The 16,864-nt window shown below is 37.4% G+C and overlaps 1 protein-coding gene across 1 annotated transcript in view; it reads right to left on the bottom strand.

The window, feature by feature from the left end:
- LOC139945846 (uncharacterized) overlaps positions 1 to 15,661 on the bottom strand; it is a 42,511-nt gene extending 26,850 nt beyond the window's left edge. Inside the window, exons 1-4 of the mRNA XM_071943333.1 lie at positions 15,516 to 15,661; positions 13,664 to 14,369; positions 10,517 to 10,685; positions 2,840 to 2,970 (exon numbers count right to left, since the gene is read on the bottom strand). Of these exons, the coding sequence (XP_071799434.1) occupies positions 2,840 to 2,970; positions 10,517 to 10,685; positions 13,664 to 14,147 (784 nt within the window). The 5' untranslated portion in view covers positions 14,148 to 14,369; positions 15,516 to 15,661. The remainder of the gene's footprint in view (positions 1 to 2,839; positions 2,971 to 10,516; positions 10,686 to 13,663; positions 14,370 to 15,515) is intronic.
- Positions 15,662 to 16,864: the final 1,203 nt, after the last annotated feature.

Below are 16,864 nucleotides of genomic sequence, written 5' to 3'. Positions count from 1 at the left end.
AGGAAACAAGAAGAAACGTTCGGTTTTACATGCAGATGTCAATGGGAAAACCCCAATGGGGGAAAACCCACACAATCAGGTAGGGACTGAAAACCCAAACCACATGCAAATCTGTGATCTTAGGTGGAATGCAAACCGGGGTTCCGGAAACCAGTGAGCCAAAGTTATACCCCTTATTTTATAATAATAAAATACAGAAATTAAGTTACTTTTTTACACTGCTGCTCGCCTCGTTTCTTGTCTGCCTCATTCTCACCATATTACACCTGCACTAATGCAATTGCATTGGCTCCCAGTTAAGTTTCGAACAGTTTACAAAATTCTTCTGTTAACTTTCAAGGCTCAAACATGTCAATCTCCTGCTTATTTATCTGAACTTGTTCATCATTATTCCCCTACTCGGACTTTACAATCATCTCAACAGTCATTGCTTTCTGCTACTAGAGCTTCTTCTATTTTTTATGGCCACAGATCTTTTTCTTACGCCGCACCGTTTCTTTGGAATAGTCTTCCTGTGCATATTCGCCAAGCTAATACTTTACAATGTTTTAAGTCCCTGTTGAAAACTCATTTGTTTAAAGCTTCTTTTTTGTAATTTGCCTATTTGTATCTTGTATCTTTCTCTAATTGTTTATTTTATTGTTTCTTTTATGCGCTTAGAGGCTTTTGCATTAGGCGCTTTACAAATGTCTTATTATTATTATTATTAATGCAAAAAATTGCAAAAAATACATTGTACCTTACAGTGGACCGACAATTTGACCTTAGCTCAGACTTCATCGAATGCTTTAAAATGTACAAAACAACACTGTGTGCTACCATGGCGACAAATGATACTTAATAGTCCAGTGACTCAGTATGTATGTTGTTAAAATGTTACGCACTACTGCACAGTACAAATGAGACTGTATTCATGTAGTCTTCTGATTGGTTTGCCAAAAGATGCGTCATTGGCTCAGTGGTTTCTTTCAACTCTGTGGACCCTGGTTCGACTCCTGTACCAGAGCCATTGCATGTGGGTTAGGTCTTTACCAGGGCAAAATTTCATGGCTCTGCTTACTGCAGAATTCTGCGCTTACGATCGCCATTCTCTGCTTACGCGTAAGCCCTAATTTTCTGCGCTAGCTGTGTAAGCATAAAATGCCTAGTTATGTGGAATACGCCTGTGCACATGCCAAAATTTTCCGCTTACCCGTGAAATACTGATTCCGTAAGCGCTGATCCTTTGCACACAGAAGCGGAACCAAGAAATTGGGCTCTGATTGCCTGGGTTTTTCCCTATTTGGGGTTTCCTACCATGTCTAAATCTGACATTTCTTCATTAAAACTTCTATACACAGGTCAATCTTCAGCTCACAGAGCCCTTGATAATTTCATTACAAAAAATACAATAACACAAAACCTCATACTGAGTTTTCTATACACAATTTGATTGCAACAAAAACATAAATTTGATAACAACATCTGACTTCCAAAAATAATTACATTCCAGACATCCAGTAATATACATGTCAGATCAATTTACAAAACAAATCTGTTGAGATATGTTTTCCTCTGTAGAGAGAGAGACCTCGTGAAATAAACTCGCAGATCAAAACATATTTCATTACAAATCATGTTAATTTTGCAGTTTAAAGTTTCCTTTTTTTGATTATTTTCTTTGGATAATTCCAGACAAGGTGACAGCCTTGGAAAAAAAAATTGTTTTTCGAGGAGACAGGAAAAGGAGAGGATAGAAGTTCTGTTGAGTGGATGGGCTACAGAATGCATTATGACTATGCCATTTAAAGGCCCAATTTCATGGCTCTGTTTTCAGTAAGCACTCAAAAGCATCACTTTTGGTGGCATAGGAATCCTTAAAGGCACTGGACACCTTTTGTAATTGTCAACATGGTGTACCCCAAAAATGCATAAAGTTACAGACCTGTGAAAATTTAGGGTCAAATGGTAGTCGAAGTTGCAAGAGAACAATGAAAGAAAAAACACAAATTTGTGTGCTTTAGATAAATAAGGCTTCAGATGAAGTCTTTTAATATTTGAGTGAGAAATTACCCGCTTTCTAAAAAACTATGGTACTTTAAAGGGAGCCGTTACTCATTGTACGTTTTAAATGCTAAAAATTATTTTGAGTAATACCAATAGTGTTCAGTGCCAAGAGTGTACAATAATTCAAACAACAAATAATGCAAAAATTTTCACAGGTTTGTTATCTAACGTTTAAAGGGACACGTTGCCTTGGACCGGGCAAGTTGGTACTATGAAAAGCATTTGAAACCGTTTGTTATGAAATGAATGGTTAGAAACATGTTTTAAAAGTGGAATATAATGATTGACACATAAATGCTTAAAAATTGCCGGTTTTCCATAAACGACATGAATTAACACGGCACGCCAATTTGTGTTTGACTCCACAAAATTGCAGACATTGTTAATTTAAAATCTACGCAATTTTGAGGCATGTACATGTGTGGATCATTATGTTCTACTTTTAAAACATCTTTCTAACCATATAGCATTTCATTACAAACAGTTTCAAACACTTTTCATAGACCAACTCGTCTGATCCAAAGCAACGTGTCCCTTCAATGGTTGATCGCACAAGACATGAACTCACTCAGCTCTACCAATCCTGTATAACACATTTAAGATACCCGGTAACGAGAAATCTATTGAATTAGGAGTTCCAAGGTTTTTCTTAAGGTTTTTTTTTTAATGTGTGTCTGAAAGAAATTTTCAAGACTACACTTAACCCAATTAAATAATTGAATTATGTGTATATAATTTCCAGGATAATAATGAAAAGAAACTAAATCCATTAGGCTCTCTCGGAGACACTCACCGAGCGTGGCTTTTTCCAGGTCCGACTTTTCTATGGGCTGTTCCTGCCAGATGTGAGCTCCGTCTTTATTAAGGATGTGGCAGAGATGGGTAGCGTCAATTCCGCTTGTTGATGTCTCCTCAGTCTCGCATCTATCAAAACAAAACAAAATGTTCTTGAAAATATAGATAAAATGGCTCTTAAATTATAAAAGCTGCAGTTAAAAAAATTATTACGTTCAGACAGTAAGGCCAAATCAAACAAATACATGTTTAGCGTCCTGCCTTTTATGAAAAAAAGGAAAGGAGGGCCTTTTCTCTTCTTTTTTTTTCTCAAAATGGCCGGCCGACACATTTTTAAAGACAACCGGCTGGCTGGGCTATTTTTATTTTTAAAGGAGGCGGCCTCTGTGGTCAAGTTGTTGGACTGCTGGACTTGCATTCACAAGGTCGTGGGTTCAACAAGGTTGTGGGGACGCTAAACATGATTTTGTTATTTTGGCCTTATACAACGTATGCCTCTTAAAGGCAGTGGACACTATTGGTAATTACTCAAAATAATTATTAGCATAAAACCTTACTTGGTGACAAGAAATAGGGAGATGTTGATGGTATAAAACAATGTGAGAAACGGCTCCCTCTGAAGTGCCATAGTTTTCGAGAAAGAAGTAATTTTCCACGAATTTGATTTCGAGACCTCAGATTTAGAACTTGAGGTCTCGAAATCAACCATCTAAACGCACACAACTTCGTGTGACAATGGTGTTTTTTTCTTTCATTATTATCTTGCAACTTCGATGACCGATTGAGCTCAAATTTTCACAGGTTTGGTATTTTATGCATCTTATGTTGAGATACACCAACTGTGAAGGCTAGTCTTTGACAGTTACCAATAGTGTCCACTGCCTTTAAGTAAAATCTGCAGCAAAACAAATTATCAAGTTTCAGACAGTAGGCCCTTTGCCTGGAAACCTCCTAATAGTCTGCCGTAATTTCTTTAATAAAGCACGCAGACAACATTTGTTCTGTAATTAAAAACATTTCTAGGGAACATGGTTCTACTGTGACCATCTTTATGAAAGTCATATAAAAATCTATGAACATTTCAGGCCTGAAATTTCATCTTTGAGATGGTACGGTCATTTTCATTTTATAAAGGGCACTTCCTTTGCAAGATCCTGGGATTTTCCAAAGGAAGAGCCCGTACATGTAAAAATGGTATTTCAGCTGGTAAAATTTTTCTGGTGAGCAAAATGTTGTTGTGCTTAGCTATTTTTTGTGTGCTTTTAAGCAGCTCTATGAAATTGGGTCCTGAATTCATACGCATGCCAGCAACCACTCGCCAGACAGAGTTTAGAAATTTTATCAGAAAGCTACACGTAGTAAGTCTTTTTTAAATGTCTTGATAAGGGTGAAGATCTGAACTCGAACCCAGGTCAAGCAAAAACAACTTTTATCTTCAAGTACGCGCTAATCCTCCAATCAGATTGGCAGAATGGAGTGGTGATAAAAACCTATATTGCACGGCTAATATCACTACCATGCGTATTGTGTGTTCTAAGTCACGCGCCAAGTTTGCTTGAAGATAAATACGTTATCACACGCGCGCTCGTGGAAATACAGAAAATATAGCGCGTCTGCGTCCCATATCCAAATCGGCCTTGTTGGATATGGGACGCAGAAGCGCTATATTTGTCCGTATTCTACTCGCACTTGTGTGATAACTTATAATACTGCTCAAAAAGTTCCATGTGCCAGACCATACAGACAATCTGCTCTGCATGGACCACAACAAAAACTGCACTGGACTAGAACACAGTTTGACAAGACCATTGTTTTTGATTTCTCTTTTAGGATGGAACTAATGAATAAAGTGACAGTTTATTCTGAAAAACACACACAGCTCTATAGGGCTCAATTTCATAAAGCTGCAAGCATGAAATTTCTGCTTCGATAAAAACAGGATTACCAACCAAATTTCCACATGATTTTCAGGATGAGCAAACATCAGCTGAATACCAGTAACAAGCAGTATGCAACAAATGGAAATTTGGTTGTTAATCCTGTTTTTATCAAGGAAGAAATATCATGCTAAGGACATTTTTGTGCTTAGCAGCTCTATGAAATTGGGCCCAGATGTGTGGACATTCCCAGTCCACATAGCATTTCTAAACCCTGTCTTTTGTTGACCCCTTTTGTTCTCAGGTACAAACGACTTACTACATTTAGGCTACCTTACTGATAAAATTACTTTTGCTTCACCCTTCGGATAGGATGAAATGGGTCTACTCTAAGCTTGGGCGATACGATTTATTTTATTCACGATATATCGCCGACAATATATCGCGATATTCAATATAATCGCGATTAATGAAATTTGACATCATCAGTCTTATAACTCCAAGTGAAAGTTGTAGAAGAGACAGTCCTAGTATAAGAGAGGTGTTCTAATGACCTATTCTTCTGGTTTTACTCCAAATCTATGGGGTATCAGCTAGCAAATACATCGCGATATTTAATCGATATATCGATATATCGCAATTATCGCGATTATCGCGATATATCGCGATATATCGAGATATATCGATATTTCGATTAAAACCAAATCCATCCGATATCGAAATCGTGTCCAAATTAATATCGCGATATTCGATAATATCGTGATATCGCCCAAGCTTAGTCTACTCTAACTGTTCAAAAACTTCAAAAACCTGTCTAGGAAAAGAAAAGATCAGCGCTTTAACAATGTCTGTAGATACAGTGCCAAATATTAAATATTATTCTTTAAGAGCTGTACAAAGCAACAGCATTATAACAATTGATGCAACATTAAACAGTCTAGTATGAAATTCTAAAGAGCACCGCAGTCAAAAGCTGGTTCTGCTACCGTTGAACAACAAATGGAATGTAGTGAAATGATGCTGAAATAACACCAAGTCGGCATTTACGCGTTTCCGTAGTGATGAGGGAGAAAGAGCTTGGAACATAATAATCAAGTGTATATTGGATGCGTGGGTGTTCATGCATCAACATGTATGGGTGGTGTACAGTAGAGCATTCAAAATATGAAATACACTTTGTACATTACATGTACATGTACATGCTCATGTTCAGACATCGTGTAAATGACATAAAATTATTCTGAAATCCTGAAGAGCCAAGGTTGATATCTTATTTCTAAACAAATAAATACACACAAAATAATTTTAAACAATGCTTGAATAAGTCCAAAATGCAAACCAATACTATAGATACAACACTGTTTAATGTTACATTTTAAATTCTTCAAATGCTGTGTTTTTGTACAGCTCCTGAGGAATAATAATATTTGTCAAGGCTTTATCTTCAGGCATTTCAAGGTGCTTTATATCATTATGTTTTTCCAGACAGGTTCTGAAGTTTTTGATCTATGAGACCCAATTATGCGATGCTTTGTAACAAGGTGCCGAGTTATAGCTACTGCCAGAAACACTGGGGCGAACCCCTTCTCTTGGTGATAAATGTAGCTGGTTTCTTTATGTCAATATACAACACATCTGACTAGCAGCTTTACGTTTTATGTGAGGGACAAAGAAATAGTGGTTTTAAATGTATTGCTTTAAGGACACAAGTGTCAAGACCGGGATTTGAACCCACGTCAAGCAAAAATTACAGAACAGTTAGCACGAATCACAACAAGAAATATTCAGTTTTAGGGAGGAAAACCCAAATTGAGAAAACCCATGCAATCAGGTTGGAACTTAAAACCCAATACAGAATGACAGTGTGTCTCTAATTAATTCCTTCAAGAATGCCTTAGGCAAGGGCTCAAATTTAAGGGAAAACTCCCCAGACAGCAGGGCTTTTTTTAGCTAAAAATGTTAACTTGACCAGAATGTATTTTTACCAAAAAGACCAAAATCTTAAATGAGGAAAAAAAATAGCTACACAGATTGTTTCTATTTGAATCCGTACTAAGACAGTAAGAGAAGATTTATCTCATTTCACTTTAACAAGAGATATTGATCTGACTAAAATTCAACATATTGACCTTTTGTTTTCCAAGATTGACAGAGAACTTCAGGCATCGTTATTCAATTGAAAAACACAAGACCACCAGAGTTGTATAATCATAGCTTGTATGATTACTGGCAAGACACTAAAAATTACTGGCCTCAAGCTATCGGTCCAGTGTAAATTTCAAAGCCATCAGAGCTGCCAACATTTTGCATCCTGCAATCAGAAAGAATTTAATATAACAATCGGGAGATTCTAGAATTATATTCAACCTAATAGGCAAAAAGATTCCACAATTAGGGAGATTTGTTTATATTTTGTTCATCAGAATATGGAAAGACTGGTTTATTATCAGGGAAACTTTCTGCAGAATTAGGGAGAGTTGGCAGTTCTTGTAACGCCTTAAAATGAATGAGACAGTGTGCAGCAATCCATTTTCTATCGTCACTACAGTACATCATCACATTCTTCATGATGAGCAGATCTTTAATTTATTCTCATAACATTCCCCCGAGGTACCCAGTAGTTGGCGTATCATCACCACTCGCTTATGTTTATGTTACTTTAAATTCATTGTCATTTTGTGCTTACAATACATTAATTTGTTGAACTTAACACTACAGTCTAACGAGAAAACAGAATTAGCTGTTGCAAACTGCTGACCAACTAAAACAACCCACTTGGTAAAAATGAAAAAAATGCAACAAATAATAAAGGCTTGAAGTTCAGACCCTAGGTTATGTAACAACACAAAACAATACACATTTTCATGTTTGATCTTTTCACTTATGAAAGGGCAAAACAATTCTTTAGAAAATATTTGTTGTCTGTCTTTCAATTGTGTCGTGTTTTGTTGCCATTTAGCCGCCGAGAAAGCGTGGGTCGAAACGTCAACATTGTCTAATCCTTGGTCGAAACGTCAACATTATCTAATCCAAAACGATATACAAAGTAAACTGCTTGTACAATTATGAATACTTTATCGTACGCTTGCAGGGGCATTTTTTATTTTCTGATCTTTTCAATAGGGCCTAATGAAAGGGCAAAGGAATTACGCACCAGACATTATTGTCTGTCTTTCAGTTTGGCCGTCAGTTTGGTCCTTCAAGCGGTAATTATCGTTCAATTGCTACATTCCCTCCAGACCACCTTGGTTTCAACCGTGCATCCAGATAGCTTCGGGTGTAACGCTAAGGCTTGGTAAAATCGATGTAGTCATCGTTTCAGAAGCTGTACGCAAAACTCGATGTCATCAATTAGATGTGGGCTCCTACTTTCTCTCCCTCCATTGCGCCTGCATCTATCGCCATGGCAACCAGAATGGAGACCGAGGCAGCCTTGTCTACTACAACCAAACCAATCACCAGGCAATATATTTTTTTTCCGTGCACCAGCATGTCCAGAGGCCACAATTAACGTCCATGCAACAGCACGTTCCATAAGGTTTGTGTTGGGTTTTTTATATATTTTTTTCAAGGGCCATGGTTTTATTGATAGGCGCTAAAGAAAAGCTTTCATTAATAAGAAAAACTGTCAACAACATTTTGTACCATGACTTTATACTGTTGAATGCCCTCGTTTATGTTGACACCTGGGCCTGCAAAAGGGGGGGGGGGGGGTTGTGGGCACATCTATTTTTGGCCAGCTTAATCAAACAATTGCTTATTGTATTTATTGATTTTCTTCTTCATGCTGTGTAAGAACCTGTTGACAAAGCTGTTCTTGATAAGATCGTTCCCTCTCCCTAGAGTGCATTTTATTTTCATCATATTAAGTTAAGTCGCAGACGAAGCATCCAGGGCCCAACAATCGCAAACAGAAAGGAAGCACCAACAAACTATGCTTTAAAACCAGAAAAAAAAAGTTACTATACAACCCAAAACACCATCCAACATGTACACGACTGGTAATCTCCTTCTCATTTTTGTTCATCAGAAAAGTTTTATTATTGCTGCTTGAGCAGCTCTCCTTGAGGGCCTTTCTCAAACTTCGGATTGGGCTCTGGCTCAGGCTTTTTGTGCTGGATTTGCAGTGGAAATGTATCCCGGCCTTCAACCTGTAGTTTTGGACTAGCGCGTGTTGCACGCAGTGGTTCTAACATCAGCAGATGGAGCCAAGAGCCAGAGCCGAAGCCATGGTTTAACAAAGACCCCTGGTGAAATATTATTGTCCATAGTGTATGCTATGATAAATTCCTCGGCTCAGTCAAATTAAGCCTCAGTGAACTTGTCAAGCTGTTGTTTGTATAACACTTATGTGGTAAACTTCCCGTATGACAAGTGTAGTGTCCCACTCTGAATACTTTTTTATATTTTTTTACCGGGGCATTTGCTTTGGGGTTTTTCAATTTTATATATTATAATATATAAACTGTTTTAATTAGACTTTTTTATTTATTTATCAGGGATGAGATTCTAAAAGAAATATAAAAGACTGAAAATTTGTCACGTCGCAGGAGGTAAACTATATTTCCCTTAACTATTTTTTCACCTGCTGGCTGGTCAAGTCTAAAAACAAATATTTAGTCACCTGCAAGATTTTCCACAAGCATGTTACCATGCAAACCATTTTTGAAACATACAAAAAAATTGCAATAAGGCAGTTGTCAAATTTACTAAGCAGTGCACTCCCTCTGAGAGTTTTTAAACATTTGGAAAATTTATCAACTCTACCACAAGGCATAAAACCGAACATTTTCAACTGGGCAAAAAATGTATTCTTTGACCACTCATCTATCTTTTTTAGCACTTTATAAAGAAATTGTTGCTTTCAATAACATAATTTTTTATTTAAGAATTTTTCAACTGAATATCTGTCCTTTCATCTTTTCAATATTTTAATAACTAACATACTGCCTCATTTTGTTCTGTTCTTTTGCAGACAAAACTCGCCTATTAGCCAATGAAACACACCCACCTGCATGATGACCAAACAAGAAACCCAGAGCACTGTTAAGCAATGAGTATGGTTATGTAATTTAGTAGACGAACAATTCTGTCTTTGTGTGTGTTGGTGGCATATTTCACACACACGGCTTCATAAGACTTGTATTTTTGTAACTTAAAAAAAAATGATCATTGGATCAGGCATGATCACCATAATTAGAGTCCAACCGTTTAAATGTTGCGTTACCATGTCATTTCAGAGTATGACAGGATACTTATAAATACATGAACCTCAACAGAGATTGGTTAAGAAAGTACAATTTACAATTATTTTGCATGATTTTGATCCATTGAGTCAGTTTAAAGTCATCATTTTTAACTGCCCTCCACAGGGTCATGTGTTACAATTATGGTGTGAACGCATCTGGACAAATTTGAATTGTCATCGTACCTGCCGTGTTGTGGCAGAGCGAGCGGTCAAGTGCATCAGACTCAAGCTCTGGTGTATTTGATCAACATGCAGAGAGACTCGGGTTTCAGTCCAATTGGGCCCCGCTGTTTCTTGGCACGTTAGATTGCAGATTGTGTTGAACACCTTGTACACCCTTAAAAGGCAGGCATGGAATTTCACGAAAACCGTGGTCTTAGCCTTGGTGCCTCTTCAAAAGTTTTCATAGACTTTATTATTCTTCAATGGAAGTGCTCTTTTCAAAATGAAAAAGGCCTTGCCCTCTCAAAGATAAAATATCAGGCCTGTAGATGGGTCTTATAATTCAAAAAACAAAAAAAATCAAGTATTTAATGCGGGAAAAAATTACCTTTGCCCCAGTAGATTTTTCTTGAGACTAGTCTTTCCCGCTCCAGCCTGCCCAATGATCATCAACCGCGTTCGATGTACCGCCTTAGTTCCAGAATTAGCAGCAACTTGAAATGCCGCTGTTGCTTCTGGCCCTCGGGAGATCACCTCTGATGGGACGTCATCTTGAACTATGAAAAAACAATAAACTCTTTTAATTCAAGAAACATTTTCATATTTTCTCTTTTGATTAAAGGAACATTACAGAATTGGTGAGAAAAGAACTTGTTTAAAATCACAGATTTACATTAAAAACTTACGGTCTAAAGATGATGATAACAGAAATCATCCCTTGAAATGTCTAAAATGTCATAAATAATTAAATGTTTGGAGTTTATCACTCAGTGAGTGTAATATTCATTTTTTGTTTAAAATCGATATCATGCAAAATGTGTTATCAGGTTTTCATTATTTTCTCGTGACCCAGGTTGCCGATCGATCTCAAATTTCTACAGGTTTGTTAGTTTAAATTATGGTGGATTACATTACAAAAACTTTTAAGTGCTCACACTGCCAGCAACTGATTTGTTAGCAAAAAAAACAATTCTGTAATGTTCCTTTAAATGTTTTTTACAAGGAATGTTTTGGAATTGAGAAATTCAGTTTTTTTTTATAAATGATCGTTCTGACACTCGTTTTGTTGGATAGGCTAAGTTCTTTCACATCTTTTAGACCATGCTACCTGTTTACAAAAAACAGTCACCAGGAACAATCCAGGGCTCACTGGCAGGCAAGATCATTCAACACTGGTCATAAATATGGGAAATTTAACATTGTGTGTCATTATTTCCACATAAATAAAAGAGTTTTAACAAATAACAGCTGTCAAACAAGTTTTGAGAATCTGGATGAAATACAAGATTTTATGTTTTCTTCCAAAGTTGTGCTGAAGACAAAATGGGCCTGCAGGACTCCAAAGTTCAGGCCTGGAGGCTCTTTGCATTTATTTTCATTTAAAGGCAGTGGACACTTTTGGTATTACTCAAAATAAGTATTAGCATAAAACCTTACTTGGTACCAGTATTAAATGGGGAGAGGTTGGTAGTATAAAACATTGTGAGAAACGGCTCCCTCTGAAGTGGAGTAGTTTTCGGGAAAGAAGTAATTTTCCACGAATTTGATTTTGAGACCTCAGATTTAGAATTTGAGGTCTCCAAATCAAGCATCTGAAAGCAAACAACTTCGTGCGACAAGGGTGTTTTTTCTTTTATTGTATCTGGCAACTTCAACGACCGATTGAGCTCAAATTTTAACAGGTTTGTTATTTTATGCATATGTTGAGATACACCAACTGTGAAGACTAGTCTTTGACAATTACCAATAGTGTCCAGTGTCTTTAACATGATGATGGCACAGTATAAGAGATGTTAAAAGTACTGAGTATAAAGTGCTAACACACATCGGTGTATGGATATAAAACAAAAAATGTATGAGTAAAACCAAAAATTAATATTCTTTATCCCCGATGCAAATTTAACATCTCTTATGGTTGCGGTACCCCCTGCCAAAACATAGGATTCGAACCCTTGACCCTTGCAATTCTAGAGCAGTGTCTTACCAACTAGACTACCGCGGTTCCCCAGTAGCTAAAGGCAGTTCGAATCCACCCGAGTAACATGCCTGTGATATTTTTTCACAGGACTCGGGGAAAGTACCGAGTACAGGTTACATGGTCTACATGTAAGCAAGTTTTGTGCATGTTGGAACATCGAGACTAGATAAAGTGTGCAAGTTTGTTTCCTTCAAGCGTTTAAAGGAACTTGTTCCCTTGGATTGGTCGTGTTGGTCTTTGAAAAGCATTTGTATTCATTTTTTATAAAATGCATATGACTAGAAAGATATTTTAAAAGGAAAATATAATGATCCACACTTGTATCACTCGAAATTGCATGGTTTTCCTTTTACCTCGTCGACAAACACGGTCGGTCATTTATGGGAGTCAAAATTAAATGGCTGACCATGTTAGTTCGCAAAGTAAAAGGAAAACAACGCAATTTCGAGGCAAATGTGAGCGGAATATTGTATTCTACTTTTCAATCATCTTTCTAACATGCATTTTATAACAAACGGTTACACACGCTTTTCAAAGACCAACTCGACCGATCCAAGGCAACGTGTTCCTTTAAGCAATGTTCATAATGTAAGAAGAGCGTTTAAGTAAGAACATGCGAGATTTGCGGGCGCACTTAGAAATAGATTACGCGCTGTTACTAATAGCTACATATGTGTATGAACTGCGTTCCACGTGATAATCTTGCGCGCCTGACACCCGGAAGTCAACCGTTTAAACACCCCCACGTGATGCGCTCTCCACCAATCGGAGTGGGGAAACTGTCTGGGGTATTTATGAATTGGTAATAAAATGTCGATTGCTTAGTGTACAGAATTGGTCAGAACAAAAATCGTGAAGATCACAGATTTACATAAAACTTACATGGTCTAATGATGATGATAGTAGAAAACATCCCTTGAAATATTTCTGTCTGAAATGTCAAACTTGATGAGAAATAAATAAAACTAATTCCCTGTTTGAAAGTTAAACGCTCAATAAGCGTTTAAATTCATTTTTGTTTTTGTATCGATGTCATGCAAACTGTGTAATCGGTTTTTCACTATTTTCTCGTGACCCAGATGGCGGATCAATCTCAACTTCTAGAGGTTTGTCAGTTTGTGTATTGGTGGATAACATAAAGTGTTTGAACTGTCAGCAACTGATTTGTTAGCAAAAAACAATTCTGTAAGTGTTCTTTTAATTTGTACAAAGTTGTTTCCTTTCCCCACCCATTTTAGGCGTATACAAACATTTTCATGCAGGGGAAAAATTCATAGTTGGGGATTGGGTTGGCTTAGTAGTTTCTTTCTTTCCCTGTCGTTCAGCTCTGCAAACCATACAGGACAAGGGGAATTGATTGGGTTTCAGTCCACCCGTTTTTTTTTAGTGTTTTCCCTCAAATTGATGGTTTGCCTCCCACATATAAAACTAAAACTAAAACTTCATCATAGAAAAAGGTTTCTACTGAAAACATTGTTGCTTGCTCTTGGTTTCATTACTCACTAGAAAGATACAATAATAACAACAATAAGGTTGAGTATCTTAAAAGGTACTTACTTGGTTGAACACATCTTATAGACACAGTCCATCCATAGAGATCCAGCACAACCCAAACCGGTTTACTAATGTCAACCGAATTGTCCGGTATTTCATATTGTTGCAGATGTTCATTGTTTATAAAGAACTGCACCACTCTCTCCTCCGTGTAGAAAAATGAGAAGAGATTCTCCGTCTTTGCCTTGTCTTCCGGGAGTGGCTTGGCCCACGTTCCAGGTACATGTTGCTCTGTGGGGTTCGGCAGTAGATACTGGGGTAAGGCACCTGGGTCAATGCTATCCGGATTCCGATTGGTCAAACCTGCTCGGAGCGCTCCATTCCAGCACGTCTCGTACTTGCAGAATTCAAACGAAATCTTCTGCCCCGCGGAGAGGGGTCGGTTGCTGTACACAATCGCGTGGCTGAAACTGTTGACGCGAGTTGCCCTCGTGTCCTCCTCTGTGAGTTCAATATTGCTTCCATGGCAACGAGGATGAAATCTCATATTCGCTGGTAATGTGACTGGATGCCCTCCTTGGCATCAAAGTTACACGTGAGAGCAACATAAAACAATGACGATTTCCACCTTGACTCAAATCACATTTTGTCCGATGATTCACTTAGTTTTGTTGATTCTTTTTTCACCAAGTTTACTTAAAATGCATTGATGTTTTCCCTCTTGATTTTGAGCCTCATTTTCTTGAAATTTTGTTTGCCTGCAAATGAGCTGAGGGGAAAAAATCATTAAAATCTTGTTAGTTTTTTCGTTAAACCATTTTAAACAACTGATAACACAAACTATACAATTTCTCTAATAGCCAAATTTACTGCGGGAACAATCACTAACAATACACAGGTATGCAGTGTCTTAAATAAAATCAACTGTCTAGGGTTCTTTCAAGGATATTTCAAAACTGCAGGAAATTACTGAACCAAATTTTAGAAGTTTGGCCAGATCACAGTGATCAAAATGTTTACTGCTTGGTGTTTATCTTTGGTTTTGAGCTGGGCAACCTTCAAATGCATTCTTAAATTTGTAATGATTTTTGTTTTGTGAAATTAATTAATTAAATATTTATTAATATATTTTTGTTTACATTGTAGGCCTACGTGGGAAAAATTTCAGTATGGTGCCACCACTTTTTCATTTGATATGAAATAATATAGTATTTAATTTACCTCAATAAGATATCCCTTTTGTACAAATAAGTGAAAAAGTGGTGGCACCACACGGAAAGTTATCCCCTACGTGTATCAGCCAAAATTTGGTTTTGTCCATTACATGTAAGTGATTTACGCCAATTGGTCCTAGATCATATAGATGAGTAGTTGCAATAACGTAACTAACCCTCCTGCCGGCGGCGAAGCAGGAGGGTTACGTTATCGCAACTTATGAGCATTATCTTAGGGGAGAGCACTGAACAGCCGAACTGAATGTGCATTACATGCAAAACTTATTGATCAAAACATGTTGAAAAAAAGAGAGACATATCAGGCTTGCTTGCCATGCTTGCTAAAAAACAATGGGAAAAGTTTCCGTATGGCGCCACCACTTTTTCATTCGAAATAAAATAATATAGTATCTAATTTACCTGAATGATATATCCCTTTTTGTAAAAATGAGTGAAAAAGTGGTGGCGCCATACGGAAAGTTATCCGAGACTTAACTCCTACGATAATAATAGACTTGTCCGTAAACTGGACAACAACAATAGTTAAAATCTCAACGCCATTTTTGCCGTTTCTTTACCATGCAAACAATTAACTTGTTTAACAAGTCAAAAACAGCTGTCAAATTCAACAAATGGAGACCGGTACACTCAAAAATAAATTCATGTTATTATCAAAACACTACTAACGAGGGTATACTTACAATTCACGGTTGCTTTTCACAGAAAAGGTTGTTAGCTTAAATAATAGACAGTCCGGCGGTTTGGGTCACCATGGGGTCACTTACGTTGGCGGTGGCTGAAGCAGTGTGTACCGCCGTCCGACGTCCCGTGTCTCGCAGCAAATCAACGGCCTACTCATTTGCTGTGGCTCTCTGCTGCACTGATGGAGGTCCGTGGGTTTAGCTACTGCGCCTTGGTGACTAAATTGTATCGCCACTGGTATGACGTCTCTCAGTGAGGTGTGAAGATACTCGGTCGGGTTACCATCGGAAATCGATTATGATTCTCTAAAACGGGGTAGAGAAATGTAAGGGTGTTTTTTTTTTGGGGGGGGGGGGGGAGCTTAGGGCATGAAGGTGGGAATCGAGAAGCAATTTGTTTTTCTGCTTTTGTTTAGAATTGCCATCCTCAAACAATTTCCTAATTTATTCTTAAGGATTCCCTTTTTTCCTAATCAGCTTATATAGAAAGAAGGAGAAAAACAAACCCCTCATCGATGAAAAGCACTGCAACAGTGGCAATTTTGATCTAAATGCTTTATGATGTAACAGCATAGAGGAAGGACACACAAATTGCGATCGAGAAGGGGGGGGGGGGGGCGAGGGCTATCCTGTGCCGGCCACACACCACCACCACACCACAAACAACGGGTACCAAATAATGTTACCAGCCAAACTAGTTGCGATAACGTAACCCTCCTGCCGACGGCGTTGCCGGAGGGTTACGAAGCAGACGCAATGTGTGCGGGGCGCGAAATGGTTAAAAACGTACAATTTCGACAGCTAGTCAGCAGATTTGCTCCATTTTTTTACCACTTTTGAAAATCATGACACAAATTCTATGAACACGAACGTGATCCTCAATGTCTAATGAATCCTACAATATCACCCAAAACACCATTGAGGAATTAATTTGAAAAAAAGGCACAAAAACTTACCTTGCTTTTTATTATTTACATCAATGACATTTGTAACTCCTCTGATATTATTTCATTTTGCTTATTTGCAGATGACACAAGTTTATTGTACAGTCATAATAATGTAGATGCCGCAATTCAGAACCTTAACTTGGAACTTTATAAAATAAGTACTTGGCTTTTAGCAAATAAGTTATGTATTAATATACTAAAATCTAACTATGTTATATTTTGTGCAAATCAATATAAATACACTCAATCTATTCCCTTAGTTCTAAATGGTATCAACTTGAATCAACTGAAAGTCACGAAATTCTTAGGTATATATATTGATGAACATTTAACTTGGAAAAATCATATCAAAGATGTATCAATTAAAATATCTAAACATATAGGTATAATGAATCGCTTAAA

The sequence above is a fragment of the Asterias amurensis genome, chromosome 13 (genome assembly GCF_032118995.1).
Source record: "Asterias amurensis chromosome 13, ASM3211899v1".
In the NCBI taxonomy this organism is placed as follows: Eukaryota; Metazoa; Echinodermata; class Asteroidea; order Forcipulatida; family Asteriidae; genus Asterias; species Asterias amurensis.
This window is presented reverse-complemented; position numbering and strand designations above follow the sequence as displayed.